At 33.8% G+C, this 24,580-nt stretch overlaps 1 protein-coding gene across 3 annotated transcripts in view; it reads left to right on the top strand.

Annotated features, from left to right (window-relative positions):
- ATP9B (ATPase phospholipid transporting 9B (putative)) overlaps positions 1–24,580 on the top strand; it is a 169,112-nt gene that overhangs the window by 34,960 nt on the left and 109,572 nt on the right. For all 3 annotated transcript variants that reach the window (XM_053974312.1, XM_053974302.1, XM_053974321.1), the window contains 2 exons: positions 7,424–7,482; positions 13,828–13,879. In XM_053974312.1, coding sequence (XP_053830287.1) covers positions 7,424–7,482; positions 13,828–13,879 — 111 coding nt within the window. The remainder of the gene's footprint in view (positions 1–7,423; positions 7,483–13,827; positions 13,880–24,580) is intronic.

Raw genomic sequence — 24,580 nt, 5'->3', positions numbered from 1 at the left:
CATTTAAGCAGCATTTAAGTAGAAGTTTTGGAATTGCAATTTCCTCTGTCTCTGCTCATGAAATATTTTGTGAGGGTGTATGTATTTGAAAAAACCTTCATTTTGTGGCTTGTTCTGGAAATAAGGAAGTTGTCAATGAAAATTGGATTTGGTCACCTTAGAGATTTAAAAGTAGTATACAGTAGTGTATAGGTAAAGCCCAGCAGTTATATCAGGAACTGACACATAGAGAGAAGATTATTGAAAAAAGCTTTAAAAATGCCCCTTTTTAAAAAAAAAGGATATCAGCTTTTAACCTACAAGAGTGTTTGTCATTTTGACTTTCAGATTTTGGTGTCAGTGCCATCATGAATTCATACTTGAATTTTGTTCTGTTTTGTGTGTTTTTTGAAGACTGCTCTTCTACAGAAGTAAAGATTCAAAAACTCTGCTTACAATGAACTCTGAATCCCATGTTGACAATTATATGTGATCATTGAATTAACAATGTTTTGAGTAATAAGTAATTTTAAGAGTGAAAACATTACTGCAGTAACCTCTCAAATGTACTATATGTTGCCACAAACCCATATATAAAATCATAAGTAGTGAAAAATTTCACTTTATTCCTCATATAGGATTCTTCCATAATGAGGTATTCTGAAAAGGAGAGATGTAATTTTGTTACAAAAAATGGGACTTCTTCCCATCATAATATTAGACAAAAATTTTTTACATGTTTAAAAAAGATGTAGGTTTATCTTATTTATCTGTGTAAAATAATAAAATCAAGTACTATGCTTCCATACACTATTTTTAAAAATTACTTTCAATATAATTACCTAATTTTTTCATATTGACAGTATTTTTCAAGTGGAAAAATTTGTTTAGGCCTACTATACTAAAGTACAAGCTAATGGTTTGGAGAAAGAAGGCTTTGTTTCTTTTGAATGAACAAACTTGATACTGATTTAATTAAAAGCCTGAAAACTGATGCCAGTCTTAAGAGTCACTTTTCAGAGTGGACCTGCACTTTATACTGCTCTAGCATTTTTTTTTCCTAATGGTTTTATGACTTGTGCTAGTTTTACAGTCTTCTATTTGAAATATATATTTTTTCTATCTTAAAGTGAGAGAAACTGACATAGAGATTTTAATGCTCAAACGGGACAGTAGAAAAACTTAAAATTAATAGGGATCACTGTTCAGTTTTAGTTGATAAAAATGAAAATCTAATGAAAATAATATCTAGTTAGTTGTTTTCCAAATTATGTGTTTACTAAAGGAAAATAAACATATTTGTTGCAATAGAAGTTATTGGGATCTAAATTATGATTAATTACTTCCATAAAGATAGTGTGGGTCAGCTGATTTGTAAACTAATTTTTTTTTATACAGTGCTGCAGAAGATTCAAATTGGAAAGTCAGTGACTATCTATCAGGCTTAACTTTCTGTTGAAGTTTTCCTTAGTCTTGGGGAATTCTAAACATGTAAAATATGTGAATGCTGTCGTATGACTTGCATGTAGCTAGTGTAACAACTACCGACTTTTGAGGATAAGAGTATTCGCACTAGTAACTGTTGAAGACTTAGAATTTCTTTCTAGTAATTCAAAAACTTGAAAATATGTATTTATTGTAATCAGCTTTTTTAAATAATAATGAGCTGTTCAGAGCAGGAAATCAAGGGGGAATGGGACATCTCTTTTAAATGTTACTTATTTGTAGTTGGACAGGTGTTGACCAAATGAACGTCTTTAGGCTAATTCTGATTAATGAGATATCCAGTGATATGCAGTTCCCTATTTGTCATGTAACATGGAAAAGCTCACCATGTTGAATGGTCATCTCTTGTCACCCCTTGTTGAATTTGCAGTCTGTAACTTTGCACTTTGCAAGTTGGTGAACCTGCTAACCATGAAGTTAGAATTGTTTCTATTTTTTGAACCCTTCATGGCAAGTGATGAAACATGCAAATCAGTAAATGCATTGAAGTTTTTAAGTGAGCAAGTCAATTAAGTGTAGCTATCTCATGTCTGTCATGTGATTCTTTTCCTTTGTTTACTTTATGCTTGATTGTTGTATCGAATATATTACATTGTTCAGTGTATGAAGAATTTGCTGTCCTTATCTAGATGTTTGCTGCAAAATCTGCTTTGCTGCATATGAAAGTCTGCAGATCATTAATAAACAGTTTTCAGTTGGAAGGAGGAATTTCTGTTTCAAAGCAGTTCACATGCATATCCTTTTCTAGAGTAGAAAATTGCAATGGGAAAAAAATTAAACCTGGGCATGCAGGTTTGGGAGGTCGTCTGTTTTTTTACCTAAAGGACAATTATACTTTTGACACAGTTTATTCTCTTGTGCACTTAGGTATGACCACTTAAGTGCCTATAAAAGACTGCTATTCTGAAGCAGAATCACCTCAAGTTTAGAAACAGGCTATATTATCTACTTCATTAGTGAAAAGCCAATTGGATAATAAAAATGTAAAGCAATTTTAATTCTTCTTTTCTCCCTTTCCATTCTTGAAGTTGGCAGTTCTGAACCTTTCCTAGTGAGGTTTGTCTGTGCACTCTTACTGAAGTTTCCAACAAAAAAAAAAAAAAAAGATCAAGGAGAAAATAACTTACTATAATAATCACAACTACTAGTGGCAGAGGAGGCCTGCATCTGCCTCTTTATCTCATAATGTTTAACATGTTGCAGAACTCTCACTTTGCAACCTGCAAAGCAAAAGAAAAATTGAATGTCAGGAGAAATAAGTTCAGTGAAATAATTCCATCCAGGATTCAAGTGTGAAAGCTTAGGTCTTGGCTGTATTCTTAAAAGCTATTAAGGAATAAGTACCAAAGTTGAAAACATACATTTAAAACTCTGTGAAATTAAGAAAATATCAATAACCAGTAATTACTATACAAGAGGAAAAAGCATGAAAGCTAGTATGTTTCTTTTGGAGACCTAGAGTAATTTCAATTTTTTTTTTTTTTTTTTGGTTAGTATTTCAGCTCTTCAAGAATAGTTTGTCCCTCTGCTTTGAAAATCCAGTCTATTAAGAAACTACACTATATCTGAATCTAGAGGTACAACATTAGGTCATTATTGCTTGTAACATTTCAGACCTACTGATGATTTTATTCCTGGTATTCAGAGCATTTGCAACAGACAAGTTTTAAAAAAAATAGTCAAATTTTATCTGATTAGGGAATCAGTATTATCAACAGAAACAACTTGAAATTTTAATGTAAGAAAGAATTTAAACTAGATGCCAGAAGAGAGGAAAAATCAAGGGGACTATTATTCCACATTTTTGCAGCATTGAGGATATTGGCTAAGGAAGAATTTTACCCAAGATTAGATAGGACACATAGGAGAGAAGCTAAGAGGCTTTTTTTGTAGAGTTTTACAATTGGTGGTTAAAGACTAACCTTGCTTCACTATGTAAGATGGAGTTTGAAAGAACAACCTACAGACAGCACTTGCTCTGAAAGATCAGCGTCCTCACCTTGGACTCACTTTAGTTTTCCTCCACTGCCTGCCTGCTGTGTTCTCTTCCAACTTCCCATATGTTATGTGTACTCTAATTATGCTGACAGTTCAGGCTAATAGATATCAGGAAGAACTTTCACATGGTCCATGCTGCCACCAGTCAAAACAGATTTGTATTTATGGGTTAGAGACAAGCACCAGTACTAACTCCACAAACAGTACTTCAGACAGTATTAAAGGTACCATGGGTAAGGTGTAATAGGAACTTAAAAAGAATTTGAAAATGCTGTTTTCAGAAGTGTCTGTTCATTCTAGAGTGGCTGTCAGGTGATGGAGATACTTTTTAATAAAAAGAAGCATATTTTATACCCACATTTTGTTTACTTCATTTCTTTTTTTTTGTGTGTGAAGTACTTGTTAGCACATATGAGGTATTTATTAGTTTTTGAAATCATTGCAGTTCATTTAAACTGGTTTTATCTTGGGAGTATAATGACTTACTACGGACACATTTCAGTGTTCCTATTCTACATAATTTTATACATTGCTTCAGGCGAAAGCCTTGTGCCTTGGTGGACTATAAAGTCTGGATGCGTAGCCTCTTCTGACAGCTTTGGACTTTTTATTGGTAATTACACAGATGGTGAAGTATGTTTTGCTATGGAGGTGTTTTTAGAGAAAAAATTGTTCGCAAAAATAATTTATACAGTGAATAACATTCAGTGTCTTTTTTTTCTAAATGCATCTTCATTAAGACATAGTATTGCATTATTTTAACGTTCTCTGAAATGGTATCTAATGAGTCTCATTTTTGCTAGTCTAAAAGAAAATGTTTATGTTGACTTTCCAGAATTTTAAGTCACTTTTTTAATTACTGCCACATTTTACCATTTAGTACTTAATGTAATATATCCTGCCATTCAAATTTACTGTAGAATTGTCCTGTATGTATGTAAGGCCTTTTCCTTATGTGTGAGATGTACAGGATGATCCAACAAGACATGTTAGTATCTAATAAAGAGAGCATTCTGTTTTGTTATTGTCCAAGACTGAGCACCAAGATGTTTCCTATTACCATCCGAGTAGCAGTTGCATCTGGACAGTTTTCCTTATCTCCTGTTAATGGGCCCATCAATGTCTTGCCACATGACTCAGAGATAACACTCTCCAGGAGCCAGTTCTGTTTAACAGGTGATTAAGAACACACCTTGTGACTCAAAATAACATCAGCCCATTGTGAGATGCTCCGCCCAGGGAGAGAAGCTAGGCATTCCCACCTGGATAAATCCAGGGATTTCTAGACAGAAAAGCAGCCTTTCCACAGGTTTCCGAGAAGACACAGCAACCACATCTGCCACTCCAATTTGGACTGCTACCAGCACGCTGGCCAGGTTGTATTCTGACTTTGTCAGTGGTCTTCCTTTTGTATCATTGCATGTATTTTTGTCTTTTTTTTTTTTTCCTTTCCCAATAAATTGTATTTCTAACTTAGAGTCTCTCACTGGTTTTGCTTTCAAACCAGAACAGTTATACTAAGCCACCTGGAAAACAATCTGATAAGGAAACTTTTCTGTTCATTAAGTGAAAGTCCTGGAGTTGCTAGATGAAGTACAAAGGTGCAGTGTGGGTTCCTCTTAGTGTACTTGGCACCAAAAATTTTTGCTTTATGTCTGCGCTACATATTGTTGCAAATGAACATTCTCCCTTCTCTTGGTCTTTCAGGCATAGTGTCTTTTGGTCTTTACTGTAGGTGCAGTTTTGTCTTGACTGTGGAAAATCTGATTGTTTAAGTTGATAAAATTGCCAGTAATTGCATTTGGTTAGTACCTCTGAATAGTTTTGCTCATACATGACTGTATAGGTAGTGTAGATCTGAGACTTGACATAGCTCTTACTAGAATTTTTGTGACTGTTACTGCTATAATCAAGTGATTGACTGATAAATAGATGAAAATTGTTAGCAAAAGAATGGAAAATAATATACGTAATGCTATTCTTTTGGTAAAGCCAGCAAACTTAGAAAGCAAAGTAACATTACAGTATTTTTTCTGGTATATACTATTCACTTCTAGTCAAAACTTCAGAATTTTTAAGGAGAAATCACAGGCTTGTGCAGGTAAGCAGGTGAAATACGTTGATTTTATGTCAGACTGTTGTTTTAGTGATTGAGCTTTAGTATTACTTTAAATTAAAAAAAAAGGAAAGCTTTTGATACATTGATACTAATTTCATTTCCATAGGTATCTCAAAAGTCTTGTAGAGAATTGCTGATATTCTTGCTATAGCTTTTTATACCTTCTACAGTCTTCTGCCACTTCCTATCCCCTCACAAATTTATCTATTGAAGACTGCATTTGTCTTATATTTGAGAGCAGAGGACAGAAAATGCTTCTGGCAACTGAAAAATGGAACTAGTGTAAAAGGTCACTATCAGTAGCGAAGTCTGGCTCTCAGAAGTAACTTTGCAGACAAGCCAAACAAAAATTGTGGTTTTCCTGACACTGCACATTTTCAAAGTGCTGTTTTAATGGAAAATATATCAAATATTAGCTGTATGTTACAGGAATACATTTATTATTGGCTGAATTAGAGATGAAGCAACTGCTGCTTTTGCATGAAATTTTAAAGAACAAGTACTCAAAATAATTACTCATAATGTGAATCTTACTGCCTTTTAATAAATGTAAATGTAAGTATAAGGAATTTTAGTCTCTCTTTACTGAGAGTTGTAATGAGAAGGTCTCATGGATTTGCATCCTACCCTAGTTTTCTTTTGCTATACTTAATATAACTGAGATGTGACTGTGCATTGACAAATCTGCTACTCATAGTATTTTTGATTAAGCTTCAAACTTTTTGCTGCTCAGTCTGTGCTTTTGTGTGTTTTCTGTTCTAATTCATTCCACCTGTCATTTAGAGCTCTAACACCATGCCGTGTTTTGACATACTTTCCATGTTATACCTGTGGCTTGGAATCATGGTAGTATTTCTGTTGAGGGAAGATCATACTTACAGGGGGTGTGTTTCAGCTCAGCAGGATATTCAAATATGTGTGTATCCCTCAGAGGATTTTGGGTTTTGGTCATTTTTAACTCAGGGAAGCAACTTTATTTTGGAGTTGTGGACCTGGGACTAGAACTCCTGAATTTCTGAATTCTATTATTGATCTCTCCTGAGTTCAATAATAACATATTTTGAGCAATAGCTTAACCTCTCTCTCTCAGTTTTCCAGTCCCTCAAATAAGAATATTAAAACTTGAGACTCTTACAAATATTAATACCCTACAGAATGTGTGGAAATTGGAAAATGTGTTGTATATATTTTTGAGTGAATTGTTTATAGCAGTTACTGAATGGGCAGCTTTAGAGAATGAAAAACATCTGTTTCAGCTTTTGATGTTTTACTTTTCTAGAATTAAATCTTTAGGCATTTCTTTGACTTTAGAGAGTTTTATGTCTTTTCTGCTATAATTGCCAACATTATCAGACAGTGCCAATTACATCAGGAACTTTAGTGGTCAAGCAAAGTTACCTGTTGGTAACTGTGCTGTGAATAACCACTCATGTCTGCAAGACTGCTCCATGACTATAAACTTACCAATTCTTGTCAGACACAGAAGTGCAGCTTAGTAGATATGAAAGATTCCTTTTTCCAATTTTACAACTCTATTACAGATACTATACATCAGACTTGGGCATCTACCATATGTATTTTTCCTCTAATACTTCTACAATGGCTAACAGGTTACAAAAGTGGAATTTTTTAAACCACTGGGTTATTTATTCAAACAGATGAAATGTATTTATCAATGTATTCAGCAGAGATCTGTTTTGTATCAATTGTAACATTTTCACTTAATAGTAGCATCTATAAATAATGCTTGCATTCTGGGATTTATATTCTTGTTATTCTTTATTAATGTTGATTACATTTCTTCTTTTTTTTTTTTTTAAGGTAAAGTGCAAGTTAAGAGTTCAGACATACAAGTTGGAGACCTCATCATAGTGGAAAAGGTTGATACTTTTAAAATATATTTTAGAGACTAAAGATTATTAACATGCTAATTATCTTCTGAGGAAAAGTGTATCAAGGTACTTATCTGTGAAGTCCTAACTAGCTAGTATTTTAGTTCAAGTCTTATTTGAGAATCTTCAAGGAAGTCTATTATAAAATTAATTATATTTTAACTGAATGTATATATTTATATTTTATGAATAGTTATATGCTTGAATCAATCTTGTGAAGGGAATAGAACTACAGAATTAAATTCCCTGTCATGTGCTGTGCTGAGTGTTTTAAGATATCTCGTTACTGATACCTTCCTTTTGATGGTTAAATCAATGTTTCTCTGTCTGAAGCTTTCAAAGATAATCTTTATTTATGCGTGTATATATACACACACACATATATATATATTTATATATTTGTATTATTTTAATATAATATGTATCTAACGATATATAATTAAATAATGAGAAAGTTTATATGTTTTTTAATGGACAGAAAGCTTTCCAGTTTACAGATGGTGAGTGAGAGCTGTGAATTCTTCTTTGCTCTATATTAACATAATTATAAAGATTGTTGCTTATTTCAGTTGCCTTTCTGGGCTACTAAGAAATTATTGTGATCTTAGAAGTCAACTTAAATTTGTTGTCAGAGGTAACTGTTTTTGCTTCAATTAATTCTGGAAAAGTGACTCACTTTCTGGGTGCCTGCAACTGATTCCCTTCACACTTTGTATCAGAGAGGTGATCCAAGGAGACATCTCAAATTGAAGCTTGTATCTACTTCTGCTTGATTTGAAAAACTTCTGTTTCCTTTCTTTCTATTTCTTCTGTAGTTCAAAGAAAAAAAACAATACACCCAAGTCTCATTTGGCTTGCTGCTCTCAGCTTAAAATATATATATTTTCATGTAGTTTTCACAATTTCTTGCCTTTTCTCCTGTTCTTTTTTGTATACTCTATGTACCTTATAACTTTTTGGGCCCATCTGAGCAGCAAGTACTAGGCTGTACAAGAAAAGCACTGGTATATTTGGCCTTCACATCTGTTTTGCTTTATACTATATTACGTTAGAGTGGAGGTGGAATTGGCTTGCACATGCTTGCTTCTGCCTATTCCGGAACTTCTAGGAGACTGAGATACTTGCTTTGATTTTTGTTAGGGAATTTTTTGGCCCTTCTTGAACTCTAAACCTGGAATTAATTATTATAGAGTGTAGGGAAGACCCTGACGGCTACTTAGGTAATTTGCTTTCCCTGAAATTCACTGTGATCCATCTGTCTGTTGGATTATACTAGAATTTGGAAAACTGGAGTTACTTTGGGGATCATTCTGTCATGCATGAAGTTGCTATTTTAGCAGTATTCACAGTAGCTTAGAACTCGTATGTTGTAAGTGCCTGAAGTTTCTAATGAAGAAAAGTCATGTTTAAGGATTTAGAGAAATAATGAGTAATGGGCTTTTTGATGAAGATTTTAGTCAGGTATTATCAGTAAGATGTTTGAATGCTTTGAATGTAGTATTTCAGTTTTAAGCTCCCTACTGCCCCAGCAGAGCTGTCTTTTTTCCTTTTCACCTAGCTGGGGGTGCTTTCAGGCTAATGAAATTAAATGTTTTCTTGTTCTGTTGAGGAGTGTATTTTGTTGGAGCAAGCAGTTTTCAATTTCAGAGTATGACTTAAGCCAAAGAACCAGTCAGGAGTGAAACATTCAATTGCTCACTCTAATGGCAGAGAAACAAGTTAACATTGTATTTGACTGGTAGATACGTCAACAGCATCTGCAGTGAAATTAATGATTCACTTGAGCTGAAGATCCATATGTTAACTAGTGAGTACATCACAAATACTAACAACTTAAGTGACAGGCTTTTCTAGATTTAAACTTTGAAAATCCTGTGATTGTCTTTTTTTTAATAGTCCTAATTAATTTCAAAGTATTTCTTAAGTGACTGTAATATGCTTAAAATAGTTTAGTTTCAAGTAATAAATCTATTGTTTCAACTACATGAATAGTGAAAATTTCATATAGTACTATTACTAGACAGGATAAAGCCTGAACAGATGAAAATATTGCCTAATTTAAAGCTCAAAGGCATTCATATCTGTTAGCTGAAAAATGGTCCCCTGCCTTGAACAGTCATGCTACTTCTGGATGTTTTCCTTGGCTTGTGTTACATTTTTAATTTCCAGTGGAAGCACAGATGTGCACAGTATTCCTAAATAAGACAATTGAAGGGTTGAGTTGTTGAGTTCAGATATTGTTATTTAGACACTGTACCTTACTGACTGTTTGAAATACATTTTGAGGATGTGAGGAGGGCATAAAACTCAAAAACACATTTAGTTAATAATAATAACTACACATTTATGAGACAACAGTTAACAATAACAACACATAATAGTGATTTAAAGCATGAGAGCAGTAATGATTTTTCTTCAAACCTTGAGAGCTTTTCTTGGAGCTATAAAGGTACACAATTTTTTCTTAATATTGTGTGTAAAGTGAAATTAATCCAGTATTTGCAAGGATTGCAGCTAATGCTAACATGCAGTATTTCACAGCATGCAGATCCAAGAAGACAACTGGGAAGTGCCTGTTCTATTTATATCTCCAAAGTAAGCGGGAGTATTTTAGTTAATAATATAAGTACATCGTTCATTGCATGCGTGGAGAAAGAAGGACAGTAAATGCAGAATTCCAAGGGTCTGTAGCTATGCACAATTGAGGGGAATTGGAAGACTGACTAGGGAACAGGAAAAGTTTATGTAAATAACAATTTCATGATAATAACATGAGAAAAATATAAAAGTAATTTGAAAGCTATGAGAAGAGTATTTTTTAAGTGAATATTGTAGCCTGTATTGCAGAAAGTATAGATGTCTTTATGGGTTTCTTGTTTACCAGTCTGGCTGGTATTCCTGGATGACGTAGAGTTACTCATGGGAACCCTGGAGCTGGGTTGCCTTGTACAAAGCAAGCACTTGCCTTGTATTGACCATTGGCTGGGTGTAGTTAGAGATCTAGGACTGAATCTGGAAGTGTGCAAACACTGAGATAAATGGAAGCCCTCCTTCTCTGGAGCTCTAATTCTGCCCTGATTTAAGAAAAACAATGTATTCAAGTAATTTTCATGACTTATATGTTCAAATTTCAGTATATGTTAATAAGCATTTCTGGTATCATCTCTGTGGTAATTGAAATTTTGTAGTTTTTTCATGGGTTTCTGAATGCTTGAAGTTGTATCTGTTGTCATTTTAACTTGTTCTACTTTGATAGATATGACATGAGACGGCTAACGTGATTGACATACTGCTGCTGTTTGACTGTGACAATGTACAACAGAATTAAATTTTCTCCATAATGAGATGCTAAAGATTTTTGTAGCATACTTGCCATCTGTTTTTGTGTAGTAACACTTTTATAGTGACTAGGTATGTATCTGCAGGTCTATCTTTGCTCTTCAGAGTCAGCAATAATATTGACAATGTTTTTGGTACCCAGTACTCCTGCAGTGTCTTTCTGTCCCCTTCCAAATTATGAAAAACCTGATAATAAAATAAGATGTCAATTTAAAATACTTTAAAGACAAGTCACTCTGTAGCCTTCCCTACATGGCAGGATACATTCAGATACATTTATGTAGAAAAGGTTTCATTATTTTACAGGAAAGAAAAATGAGCAAGACAGAACACAAAAGAAGGCAAAATCAATATCTATCTTTTGTATTAAAATGAGAAAATAATTTGATCACAATCTATAACTTTCTTATTGGGGGCAGAGGGGGAGGAGTTGCTGATCACCCTCTGGTGATCAGCAGATCTGCTTCAGGACATGAGGAAATGGAATCACAACGGTATGCAGCAACAGTACAAGGAGTAATGTCTTTAAATTGAAAAATGGTACATACAGATTAGATAGGAGCCAGAAATTCTTCACTGTGAGGGTGGTGAGACACTGGAACAGATTGTCCAGAGAAGTTGTGTATTCCATGTCCCTAGCAGTGTTAAAGGTCAGGCTTTGAGCAACCTGGTCTAGTAAAAGGTGTTCCTGCCCATGGCAGAGGTTTGGAACAAGATGATATTTAAGGTCCCTTCCAACCCAAGCCATTCTATGATTCTATGAATAAAGTTGTGTTAGGGAAAGTTCTGGGAAAAGGCTTGTCACTGAGAGGCTGGACAGTCTCTGGAACAGGATTTCCAGAGAAGTGGTCATGGCACCAAACCTGTTTGAGTTCAAGGACTGTCTGGATGTTGCTCTTAGTCAAATTATTTAGTCATAGTTAGTCCTTAAAGCAGCAGGGAGTTGGACTCTCTGATCCTTATGGGTCCCTTCCAGCTTCAAATATGCTATGATTCTGCCCAGTTTTGTCAGGCATAAAGTATCTGAATCTTGCATACTCTGGGCCAGACTGTTTAATTTACTCAATGTGAACTGTGTCCTCTGTGGAAATTGGTAGTGACTTGTAAGGTACCTCCTTTGTATTACCAGAACTTCTATTTAATTCAGTATTAGATCATTTGACTGTTATTTTTGGATGCTGGTGAAGTGTTTTAGCTTGTTTACAAGTAACTGGAAGTTTGTAGGCATGAAACCAGTAACCTGAAACTTGTGTAATGGATTTATGTCAGAGCTGGCAGGGGAGCTGTAAAAATGTATAGCTAATCTATATTAAGACTGGATATCTGTTTAATTGTTATTGTCATTGAATTATTTAATTTAATTTTCAAGTTGCCTTTTCCTTTTTCTCTTTTTTCCTTCTAGTAGGTGCAAAATAATATAGTTTAAGATTAATCTTTTTTCTGCATTTTTTTGCAAATTTGAATGAGATATTCCTAGTTGAATCTGGGCTCATGGTGGATAATAAATTTCACTGCATCCTTAATTATTAGCTCGTATAAAGCAAGATTCAAAAAAAAGTTGTACTAGTTAAACAGCCTCTTCAAGGTGAATACTGTTGGCATAAAAGCAAGTGAATTTTATTTGTAAAACCATAAAGAGTTAAAATAGGAAATGCTGCAAATCAGGAAATATTAATAGATGAAAATGCATCATTTTAAGTTATGCAGAGGGTTTTTTGCTATTTGTGTAGAATTTTCAGGTAAACTAAAACATGCATCTATTTTTTAGTGTTTCCCAACTTCCTCATTTTTCAAGTTTCATCTTTGCTTATGATAGTAGCCCTCTCTGTAGCCCTTTATGGCCCCTCTTTACTGAACTTCCCATAGAGAACAGAATTACAATTGCTTCCAGTCCCATTTATAAACCGGTGTTGCTGAGAGTATGTTACAAGGAGTGGTGAGAAGTACTGGTCTCCTAGAGATTCAGAGAGTTTGCATCATCTTATTTTGGAAGCTAAGCCCATATAACACATAGTCTGGCAGTTGACTTCGGCAGATCTCTTCAGATCACACTATTCCAAATGGCACTGTTGTGGTGGCATAGAAACCTTGGGAAGGTTTCTTTGCATTAATGGAAAACCTTGCTTTTTTCCTTTCCAATCCAGTGCCTTGCAAATTTTGATATGTTGGTTATTTTTGCTTATTCTGGTGTTTCATTCCTAAACCCTGTGTAACTGGTGCTGGTATATGCCTTGGGAACAAGTGGAGAGAGAGCTGAGGATTTGGGTAGTGATGTAGCATATACCATGTGTGGGGGAGCCTGGTATTGTTCATTTTGTTTAACCTGTGAAAGCTTAGATTGGCCTTTCTGTGATCAACAAATAATTGAAAACTTGATACAGACAGTTCTGTGCTGGAAAGGGAAATGACAGAACAGGTACATCTGACTATGCATATGATTCCATGTCTTAGTGAGGAAGAATTTCTGTTCATTTTACATATATGGAATAGGAAAATGCTGTTCCCTAATTTGCTATTTCCCCTGTGTGTGCTTGTGTGTGTTGGAAGAGAGAAGAATGCTTGGTATACATAGCATTTGCAACTTGAGTGCCAAGACAGATATTTTAAATTTACTTTTTTTTTTCTATTACATGTGCTAACTGAATGTCAGAGTTTTGCTCAGTGAAATTATGTTTTCAGATATTTCGATTATATATTTATATACTTGAAGTACTGTTTTCAGTAAAGAAAATGTTAATCTGTTCTTCAGGTATTTATGATTCACTTATAAAGAACATCTGAAAGGATTAGCTGTTGTTTGCTTATGGTATAATTTTTCGAAAATATTGATTTCTGAATTGCAAATGCTGAATGTAAAGTACTGTGAGAAATCTTATTTTAATTGAATTTCAATCCAAGTATGACCTTTTGGTGATAGATCTTACTGGACTTTTGATTGGAATTCACTTTTTTTTCATACTTACAAAATATACCTTTTTTTTCTTCTTCTCTCAGAATCAACGAATCCCATCTGACATGGTGTTTCTTAGAACCTCGGAAAAAACAGGTATGTTTTCACAATTCACATGGTCACATGATAAGTTGGTGGTTGTGGTAGAGTTTTAGATTGTACATTGTGGTCAATTTGAAATGGTTAAATCAGATTAATGAGAGAAAGTCCATACATGAAAAACACATTATGCTTGGACTGTAAACCAGGAGTAATGTTACTGTGAACATGAGACTTCTATAGATATGTTTCTCCACATGAATGGTCTTATGAGCTGTTTTAACAAAAGGTTTAAATATTAAAAATGTTAAAAATATTTAGCAAATAGATTTATAAGACTGTATTTTGCTAGTATGATTTGACATTAATTTCACATTCTAACATGATTTGCAACTGATCATTGTCTTGTGACATACATTTTATGTCATCTGATTGTGTTTCTGTTATTAAATTTGATAGAACTCAAATCTGAACCTACTAATATGTGTTTAAAATAACTATTTTTGGAAAATATTATTACAATGACCTGAATTCCTGAAATAACTTTTTGGGGTTCTTTTACTTCAAAATAATACTGCCTTTTTGATCAGTCAAAAAAAAAAAACAACTCCAAAAAACTAGGAATTTTCTTGCCTGAGAGAAAGAAAAGTGCTGTGCTTGTTAGTTCCATTTCTCTTGGTGATGGGGGAGTACACATGGTGATAGGGGAGTACTCTTAATCTTTGAGAAACAAATATCTCCTTTACAAAACAGCTATAATTTATAGGGTTCCTATAAAGTTTAGAAATTACTACTGGATGCCCCTGTGTATAACCCAGATGAGTTTTCCTCCTTTATATTACCATTTCTCTTCAGATCCTGAAGAACTGTCTGGTATTTGTCAGACAGCACTAAATTTCACAAAGCTAATAGCTGTGATATTGGTAAAGCCCTGTATTAGTGGCACATACTATTTTACTGTGGCACTAGAGTTCTTTCATATATTTCAGATAAAAGCCTAAATTTGTAGAGATCATTTGAAAGAGAAGACAAAAATATTTCTGATAGCCTACGGAACTCCAGTAGAGCTATATATTTGCTAAGAGAAGAAATTTCTGATAGTTCTTCTCTTATATATATATATATATATATATATATATATACTGTTAATACTGATTACATGCAGTGGTCATCTATAACTGGCCTGGAGTGACAAAGTCTTCTAGTGGTGGTATATAAGCTCCATTTTTGTTAACTACCCTCTGGTTCAGAATACAGGAATTTTCTTTTTATTCCCTCTCAGAACCCCAATCTATTAAAAAGCCTAATTTTCTGTTGACAAGCAACAGGTTAACTAGTTTTATTGGTGTTGCACTTCTTTAAAAAAAAAAAAAAAGAAAGCAAAACCACACAAAAATAATTTCCTAGACTTCAAGCATATGGCAGTAATTGTTTTTTGACTAAAGAGTGAACACTTACATCTGTAATTGTTTCTTCCTGATGTTGCAGTTTTGACTGATTTATGCTTTAATTTATAGTTGAAACTTGTAAGTACTTTGTGAAATAGTTTTTGCAAGGTTTTATGTTCTATATGTAATTTTATCTTCTGTGTAATAAAGCAGTTTAACTATAGCTTCTTACTATAAATCTCTAAAGAGTAAAGTGGAGAGTTTGAAGTAATCTCAAAATCCAAACTTCCCTGTAAGCTTCTTCTGGGGTAAAGTACAATTTTACAGCTTCAATATTTACATTCCATATTAATGTAGTCTGCAGCAGCACTGCAGTATCCTACATCATCACTCAAAAAAGAAGCAATTTGAATTATAAATGGGCAGCTTACAAAGTTCATCCAGAAACTCATCCCCCCCCCAATGCATTTTTACAGTTTTCTAGGCTATTTTTAACTCCATGTAGCAGAAGCTGCATTCTGGGGTATCAAACTTATTTTGATAAAACTAATTTCTTACTAGATGCATTTTTCCCTTTCTTTATCAAATGCATTGTCTTGTAGGTAGAATGATCTCTTCAAAGATCTGATATAATAACTTGATGTCAATTGTGTGCCTGTATCTAATTTCTAAGATTCCTATGTTTATTAATCAAACTTTACAGAAGTTATAGTCTAAAAGCTCATATTGGTGGGACTTTGTTTTGTATTCATGTGACAGTTTGTAACATTCACATTCCTCTCTTTCATGGACGGAGGCAGCTAGATGGCTGTTCATATTTTCAGTTAGGATTACTTCCCGGGGGATGGAGCAGGAGAAAATCATTCCTCAAATGTGAATTCTTTGCTGCTGTCTGGCTCCCTGTATAACAGAGGTTTCCAAAATATTTTCATTGACTTACAAAATAAATAAAAATAATTTTTAAAAATTAGGCATGAAAAGCTTATGGAGTAATATGTTGGAGTTCTATGTATTTGAAAAGGTAGGAGGGGATTATCTATGACTGAATCTTGATTTTACTCATTATATATGGCAGAGATGACAAGGGATTTGGATGATTTGTCCCATTTATCAGCCTTCCACCAAATGAAAGGAAATGTTCATGCTGAGCTGACTGCAAAAGATGGTTTAAAGGTTATTTTCATTTTCTGTACAAGCAGGCAGCATGCCAAAATTAACTGACTACCTTAGTGTAAAGCTGTTATGCAAGTGTAAGCAAGATCTCTGTTACACCAACACAAAGCTCCCTTGCTGAAATTAAACTAGATCTTAAGTGGCCCTTAACAAAACTTTTAGGATCATTTTTAATTTGTTTGGCATATTCTATGCATTTCATTTCTCTATATGCTGTCTCAATCAAAAAACAAAGGCTAGACAGGGCATTCTAAAGATCATTATATAACTTTATAATTGTCCACAGAAACTGCCAACTGAGGCGTGCATTAATAACTTCATTATGGGAGTATCAAAGATACTGTGTGTTTAAAACACAATAAAAATTTCAAAGATAAACTCTTTCCTTCTCTGAGCTACAATCCTTGCACTCCACATTGGCTGTACCTTGGTGCAGTGACTGGCTTCTTATCTAGGTCAGGTATTCCTGCGGTAACACATGTTCTGACATGATCTGGGTCTCACCTTCCCTGAAAATCTGGTGCATGTGACTGTAAGATTCTGTGTTTCTAGAATATTTGTACTCTTTTTACTTTCAAATGTGAAATTCTGAGAGAAATACAAACTTTCTTTATAGGGTGACTACAGAGTGTCAAAAAAGAAATAATGAAGCTTATGTTTTTCCAGACAAGCTTTTTATTTACATGCCTCTAATAATTCCAGATTCATGGTGAAAAGCTGGCAAATGCAGTGGCTGGTTCTGAGCTAAGCAAATGATTTTAGCTATCAACTTTTGCTAGGTCTTGGAACAGATGACTGTTGAAGTTAGCAGCTTGGCTTTTCTTTTGTTCATATGGCTCTTTCATCCTCTCTTGTTTCACAAAAACTCAGGGAACTTCCTAAGTTTGAGATCATTGTTCTGCCATACTAGATTGAAATTGGCCACAAGTCAAAAGTTACTGGGAGAAGGATTGCATGGCAGAATAGCATTGTACATTGAATTACAGCTAAAGGAACTAATTGCCTACATCTGCAGCTGGAATAGCCAAGGGGTGAAAAGCTTTCAGTCTTGTGATATGCTCCATAGACACTAGGACTGCAAAATTTTTTTTTCTGTATTACTGCTAACTACTTAGGCTTACGACAGACTAATCACAGTGCTGGTAGGATACTGCTTTTCCTTAGTTGCTTTTTATGGGGGGTAAGAATTGCTTTATTTCAGTCAGACCCTTCTGATTGTTCCCGAGGTCCTCTTTGTCACAGATAGTGCTTTGTGATGTATGAAAAGTAGAGCTGGATTTTCTCTTTACCCTTTTCTGGTGAAACTGAACTTCCAAAGGGTGAACAGGACGTGGTTTTCCTGGTCTGCTTCAGCTTTCCTGACCATAGTATTTGAACTTAGCACATGTCTTCTGCATAGGGTCAATTTTTTTGGTAGACACTTGATTTAATGTAGAGTAACAGCCACTACTTCTGGAAAAGCGGTATTTTTTTTTCAAGAGAGAGAGTACTGCTTTAAGATATTTCTCTTTGAACAAACTTATGAAAGTTCTTAAAAAAGATATATATTTAGATGTCTGGTAAAATAAAGTCACAAATTTATTTTAATATCTCAGATGCTTTAGATTTCTCAACAACTACTAAATTGACAAAACAGGTGGGGTTTTTTTTTGTTTTGGTTTTTTTTTGGGGGGGGGGTTGTTTGTTTTTTTTTTATTGTAGAGCTCTGGAGAGAGCAACTCCCCGTGGCTGATCAGTTCCACTGCTGTCAAGCATACTCTTGTGCAAAGGTTTTTATCATAAACCAGTTTTGGTACTGTTTCTCCTTAAATCCAGTACATAATAACTTACTGGTGTGGACATTGCAAAACACTGTCCACCACTACAGCTGTGCAATGCAAGTGGTAGGGAAATGGAAAATCATTTAAAAATTCTTACAATCCTTTGTGAAGAACATTTAATTCTTTCCAAGGTAATTCAGCTTGCACAGTTGCTACATGCATTATTTTTCAGGCCACTGTTACATTGTTCTGGTGCTTGCTCATCAGCCCATTTCTCCAGGCTGTAAAGGTCCTCCTGGACATTTCCCATTGCATAGATCAGTGTTTTGAATTCCACTTATAAAATTATTTTAAAGTGGTATATTTACTCAGGTATAAAATACTAGTTGCAAACATGTTTATACTTTTTAGAATTGTAGCAAAAAGAGTCATCTCCCTTGCATTAAAATTTGTAGTTAAGAGTTTTCAGGATTCTTTACTTGTAATTACTTTAACAACAATAGTATAAGTAAAATGTGGGAATAAAACAGGAAAATAATTTTTGAGGCATTGTAGCAATTCATTTCTGTAGCAACATAAGTCTCAGATGTGATTTTTATTTTAAATGCTAATCATTTAACTGACAAAACTCTGCAATGCAAGTACAGGCTTAAATAGTCATTCATGCAAGGTGATTTTCTGTTGGAAGGAGCTGTGAGTTAACCAGTAAAGGCATACACCAGAGTCTAACATCTCAAACAAAGTCTGCTCATTAAAGATGTTTTTTTGAAAATGATGAATTCTTAAGCATTTCTATACAAACAGAGAGCATTGTGCCATTAAATACATTTTGCTTGTTTAAAATACCTAGTTTTGTAGATCTTAAAAAACAAATATTAGTAGAACATTTATGTCAAAGAATGAAACTCCAAATTCATTGCAAGGAAGAATATAATAAAGGTGATGCTAGTACTGTCTATTTATTCTGGACAGTTAGGAGTAAGTGTTCTACAAATAACTTGATTTTTCTGGAACTTCAGATATTTGAAAATCAAACCAGAGGAGAAAATGTCAATTTCGAATTCTGTTTTGCAGCTGATGTCACTTTTTGTTTCTTCATAAAACCAACTACTGCAGAATAATACAGCTGAAGGAGTTGCATTTGTCACACATTCTGGAATTTTCTATTATGTTTAGAAAACAAGTGTTGTAAAACCTACCTGTCTGGAAACTAAAATGCTTTGAAAATCTATTGCTATAGAGAATGATAAATGACGAGAGTTAAGTTTTGCACATACGACCAGATAAAAGTTTATCTTCAGGGCATGAGTAGCTGCCAACAATCTGTCCAAACTACTTTAATCTGTTTCTCTATTTCAGTTCCTATTCCATTTTTAACATTTGATTTAACTCAGGCTTGAAATGTTTTGGTATCTGCTTTAAGCCACTGAGTACTAGTGATTTGACATGATCAGCTAGTTGTTTAAGATGTAGTCAGATAGTATGAATGTTTTATGTGGTGGAAGGAGGTGGTCTGAGCAGGCATTAGGCTCCAAATAATATTCTACTCTCTCTATTAGAACTGTAAAATTACACAGTAAAATATTATTAGAAGACATGATCATATATACAATTCCCTAATTGTTTTATTTTCTCTGCATACTTGTCTGACTAGTACAGTCCATGTGTTTCATTAGATTTGCAGCAAAATAAGCATTAACAAAGAAATATTTAAAATTTTTTCTGTATTAAAAAAAAAAAAAAGACTAGTAAGAGTTGAGAAAATTTATGTGTAAGGAGACTGTGTATTGTGTTAGGCATAAATTAGCCTCTTCCTATTTGCCAGTGATAATGAATTTTCCCGGAAATTTGAGGGGATTTGGTGGCTTGGCTTGAGTAGTGGTGTGAATGTCCTGAAATCCCAAACAATTCCCCCTTTTTGGGAAACAATGTAGAGAAACTGAAGGTGAGAATCATCAAAGCAGATCCCAGAGGCAAGGCAAGTCAGGCAAAAAAATATGTGTATATTCAGAACTGATAGACTTGTTAATATGTTGTCAAAGGCTTTGAAAATAGAAAAATCAAAATTATTCTTGCAAAAGTAGGTTTCAAGAATTCCTTGTTTAGAAGTTTATAACATGTTGTCTGTAAAGTATCTGTAAGGTCCAGTGTTAAATCTTCATAGCTGGGTCTGTTGTTTCTTCCCAGTTACCAAACAGTAAAGGAAAATTTGCTTTTCATTGCTAAAGTTTAACTAAAACATTATCCTCTTGTTTTTCACGTGCCTATTGTACCCTGATGGCTTTGTCAACTCTTTTGACTTGTACTTTTCTGTGTTTAAGCTTCATGAGATACCAAGGCTTTTATTACTACTCCCCCTAATTTAGTTAGACCATCCTTCAAGTTGATTATTATTGCTGCTGCTAAAGTCTTGGAAGCAAAATATGTGGATACTGGTATATTTGGCCATATGCTTTTCTCAACCTCCTCTGTGAGCTCTGCTTTCATCAAAAAAGGAAGTGTTCCTTAAGTCTTCTATAAGCACTCTTCTTTGAGATGTATATGTATTTTTTTGTGTTACTGGTCTTTAGAAATACATAAGTGCATTAGGGACATGTATGGGGACAGTGAGTTCTGCTGTGCTGCTAGAGCTCTCAAATCATGGAGCTGTTTAGTTGGTATTCATATTTTATCTGAAAAGTGAGAATTTTTTCAGTGTTCTAAGTATTGTCTGTGGCAGGCTTTTTGATTTAGTCATTACTCTGAAGATGTAAATAATGCACACCATCTTTTTTCTGTATCACTGGGTTTCTACAAGAAGAGATTGTAGTATGCATCAGAAGAATAATGGAGCAAAGTGGTTAATCAAATCCTATTAAATGGAAAAAAATAATGATTTTGAGTATCCTTCTGTATATCTCACAATAATATAAATCAGTAAGCTAAAATTTGAGAATGTGAATGTAGACTTTTTTTAACTTTGAACATTGTTTGCTGTATCTGAAAATTCCATAATGTTTTAATAGAGATAAAAATTCCTAAAGCGTACTGAATCAATACCACAATTCAAAAAAGATGCAATGTGATGAAGCTTGGATTAAAAAACATCTGAGTTCTTTTCATCTGAGTCAATAAGGAGCTGTGATGAGTTTAGGGGTATCATATTGACTATGTATTAATACATGGTATCCTATAAGACCATCAGCTGATTGTTTAGAATGTAAATGAAACTGTTCATGGATCTAGTGACTGATGGCTTAAATTCCAATTAATCAATTGCTTCATCGGTTTCTTAATTCAGATCAAATATCTCAAGTACACACAGTTCTTCCCTGGTCTTAAGAGAAATTAATGCTTTTATACTAATTTATTCAGTCTTCTATAAATGTACATCCTCTGGAATGGTGATGTAACTTAAACGTTTAGGATGTTTCAGGTGTCTTGCGGTTTTGTTCCTCCTTATAAGGCATCATAACTGAAAGCTTCTCATTAGAATAGTAAATGAAACGCTGTACTTCAATATGTCATCTTGGTGTTGCTATTCACCTTGTCATCAGTTTAAAATTTTCATGTACATAGTCACTCAAGTAATATAAATGATTTAAAAGTTAAGTTGTTTGTAAATGATCTGGTGTTAAAGTGTGCAAAGTGAGAGTCTATTTTTCTTTTGCTGGGTACATTCTAGTAACCCATCTCTTTCAATGTTTTTCACTTAAAGCAGGGAGGCTGGTAATATTGCCAGAAAATATAAAGCTGTTTATGGCACTGCAGTTCCACGTGCCCTGTTTCCCACTGACCCATCGGTTAATTCATTAACACTTGACACAAGCTCTTCACTCTGACACTTATACCAGTTGATCTTAATTTGATTGCCATTAAAACCTTCCTTTCCTGACAACTGTTGTCAATTATACAAAATAAAATCAAGTATTCATAAGTAGGCTGTAATAGGATATAGGCAGACAGATTTAATAATTCAGTTTTGCTGAGGCTTGAAAGGCATTAGTTGTAGTTGTTGTTCCCATTTGTAAAAAATTCATTGGATACTCTGGAGAGAGAAGGCAGACATAATTTTATTTATTTAGATTTGACAGAGAAGAATCCAGACATGTAGTGATGGTTTAGCATTATCTCTGTTTAAGAATAACTGACAGGAATTCTTATCCATTACATATTATAGAAAGTAAATGTAATTTAATTCTCTGACTTTTTTTTTTTTTACTAATTTAAGTGCACACATTCTAGAGTTGCTTTTTGACAATATCTGTAATGGAGTGTGGTGTGGAATTCAACCCTGCATTTATGCAGAAAAAACAATACCTTTTCAAGACTGGGGTGCCTGGTCTTTATTATGCTCGTAAAATATGCATATTTCTGTACATCTGCTATATACAACTAAATTATAGTTTCTTCCCTCTGCTGCATCTTCCTTATAGTATAACATTAAAATATGCACTATGGCATATTTGAATTATACCTATAAGTTTACTTTAGTGCTTATTGGCAAGTCGACTTTTTAAGCTTGCCAATAATTGGCAAAAAAATTGCAAGCAAAAATCTGTTAACTTTAATGTTTTTTTAGAGAATATTAAATACAGTTTTTAGAACTTCTGAGTTGATTAACTTCTTATACACTATTCTTTACTGTGTACACTGATGTTTTTAACAAATACCATAGGTGGATTTCAATGTACTTGTGAAATCTAAAAATAGAAATATTTAAAAAAATAATTTCACTTGTAAAATGCTGATTAAATAGGTGTAGCCAAAGACAAGATCTGCTCTAAGTTATTGCTCAAAGCAAGAGAAGAAAGAGTGAAGGATAGAAGTGTGCAACTCCTTTTATAATGTGTCATTTACTTTGTTGCTTTTTAATGCTAGTCAGAATAAGTTATTCCTTAGCAGGGTTTTTTTCCTGAATTGAGAATCCTCTTATGTCTCATGTCATGACTTAGAACTCCTTTCTCAGACCCTTCTTCTAGGCCAGGAGTTGGGAAATGAAAATTAAGTTCAGATACAGGACAAGTTGGATAGTTTAGTTTGTTATATCAAGAAAACTGTCTTAATTTTTCCTGTTGCTATATGTCAAGAAACATGCCCAGTCCTGGAAAGCAAGAATTAGCATATTTTAGCTTTAAGTATTAGAATATTTTCCAACCTTCTCTTTGTAAAAGCAAAGCCAGTACACTTCATGATCAAGAAGGAAGTAGGGAGGAAGCTCTCTTTTCATCATGCCACTCTACCTAAACTTTTTGCTTGCCATTTTCAGAGTCTGATTTGCTCATAATTGCCATCAATTGATGAATTCATTTTGAGGTATTTGGATTCAATTATGCAGTCTAGGATTATTCAAGAGTATTACTGCCTAACAAAGAACATTAGGTCATAGTTTTATACCTGGTAGGATATTCCGTGTCTGTCTGTTTATTTAAGGGCACTCTTAGGCTACTAAGAAAAGTATTGGTTTTAATTTGGTCTTTGCCTAAAGCCATGTCTGAAAGAAAAATGTCTGTGATATGCAGGAATGGATGTAATCTAAAAGAGGAGATGCTACAAATAGCACCCAGTTTTGATTCTGCAGCAAACTAAATCAACTTCTCTAGGGCAGTTGAGATTCTTTCCCCACTTTTTTTCAAATATTAAATCTCAATGTAATTAGGATAACATGATTTTTTTAATTATAGCTTTCCATTAAAATCAGGGGATGCAATTTTACAAAGAATAAATTATTTTCCTTTCATGAAGTAATTGCTCTTAGTCTGTCAATTTTGGGTTTCTTATGTTAGGTATACGTTCTATAAAAACTACTTGTTTAACAGGCTGAATATTAAGCTAATTGTTTTAAGGAGAAATTATCCATCTTTCTGCTTAACAGAAAGAACAACATTTCCAAATCAAATAAAATAGGAACAAATAATTTAATTAATAGCCAGCAAATTTTCTTTTCTGAGTGACTTTCTTAATAAACCCTAGAAGCTAGAATTCATTTAAGAATATATGTAACATCCCAAGTAATACCTTGTTTACAGAAGCTTAATTTAAAAACTGTATTTAATATTCTGGAGAGTGTATATAAAAATAAAATGGAAGTGTTTGATAATATCACAAGTTCATATACATTACTATAATTTCAGGAATTTAAAGATGTCCACATATAAAGAAATTAATGCATAGAATATGATTAGCAAGTTTGGTAGTATAAAAAAACTAGATTAGGCTATCTGGTGATGATGTATATTATTAATTAAGAGAAAGGTTATGATATAAATGTGTTTTACTTGATTAAGGACTTTCTGGTTTGGGGAAGAATTTTTTTCCTTTTTTTTTTTTTCTCTCCTGCACATTGATTTAAGGTGAAAATATTACCAGCTTTTTCAAAGGATGACCTGTATTTGGTCTGAGAATTTTTGTTCAGGGCCTTTTTCTTTAGGATTCCTAGAGGCAGGTAGGTGACTGCT

The sequence above is a fragment of the Vidua macroura genome, chromosome 1 (genome assembly GCF_024509145.1).
Source record: "Vidua macroura isolate BioBank_ID:100142 chromosome 1, ASM2450914v1, whole genome shotgun sequence".
NCBI lineage: Eukaryota > Metazoa > Chordata > Aves > Passeriformes > Viduidae > Vidua > Vidua macroura.
Note: the sequence above shows the minus strand (reverse complement) of the source record. Positions and strands in the feature narration are given on the sequence as shown.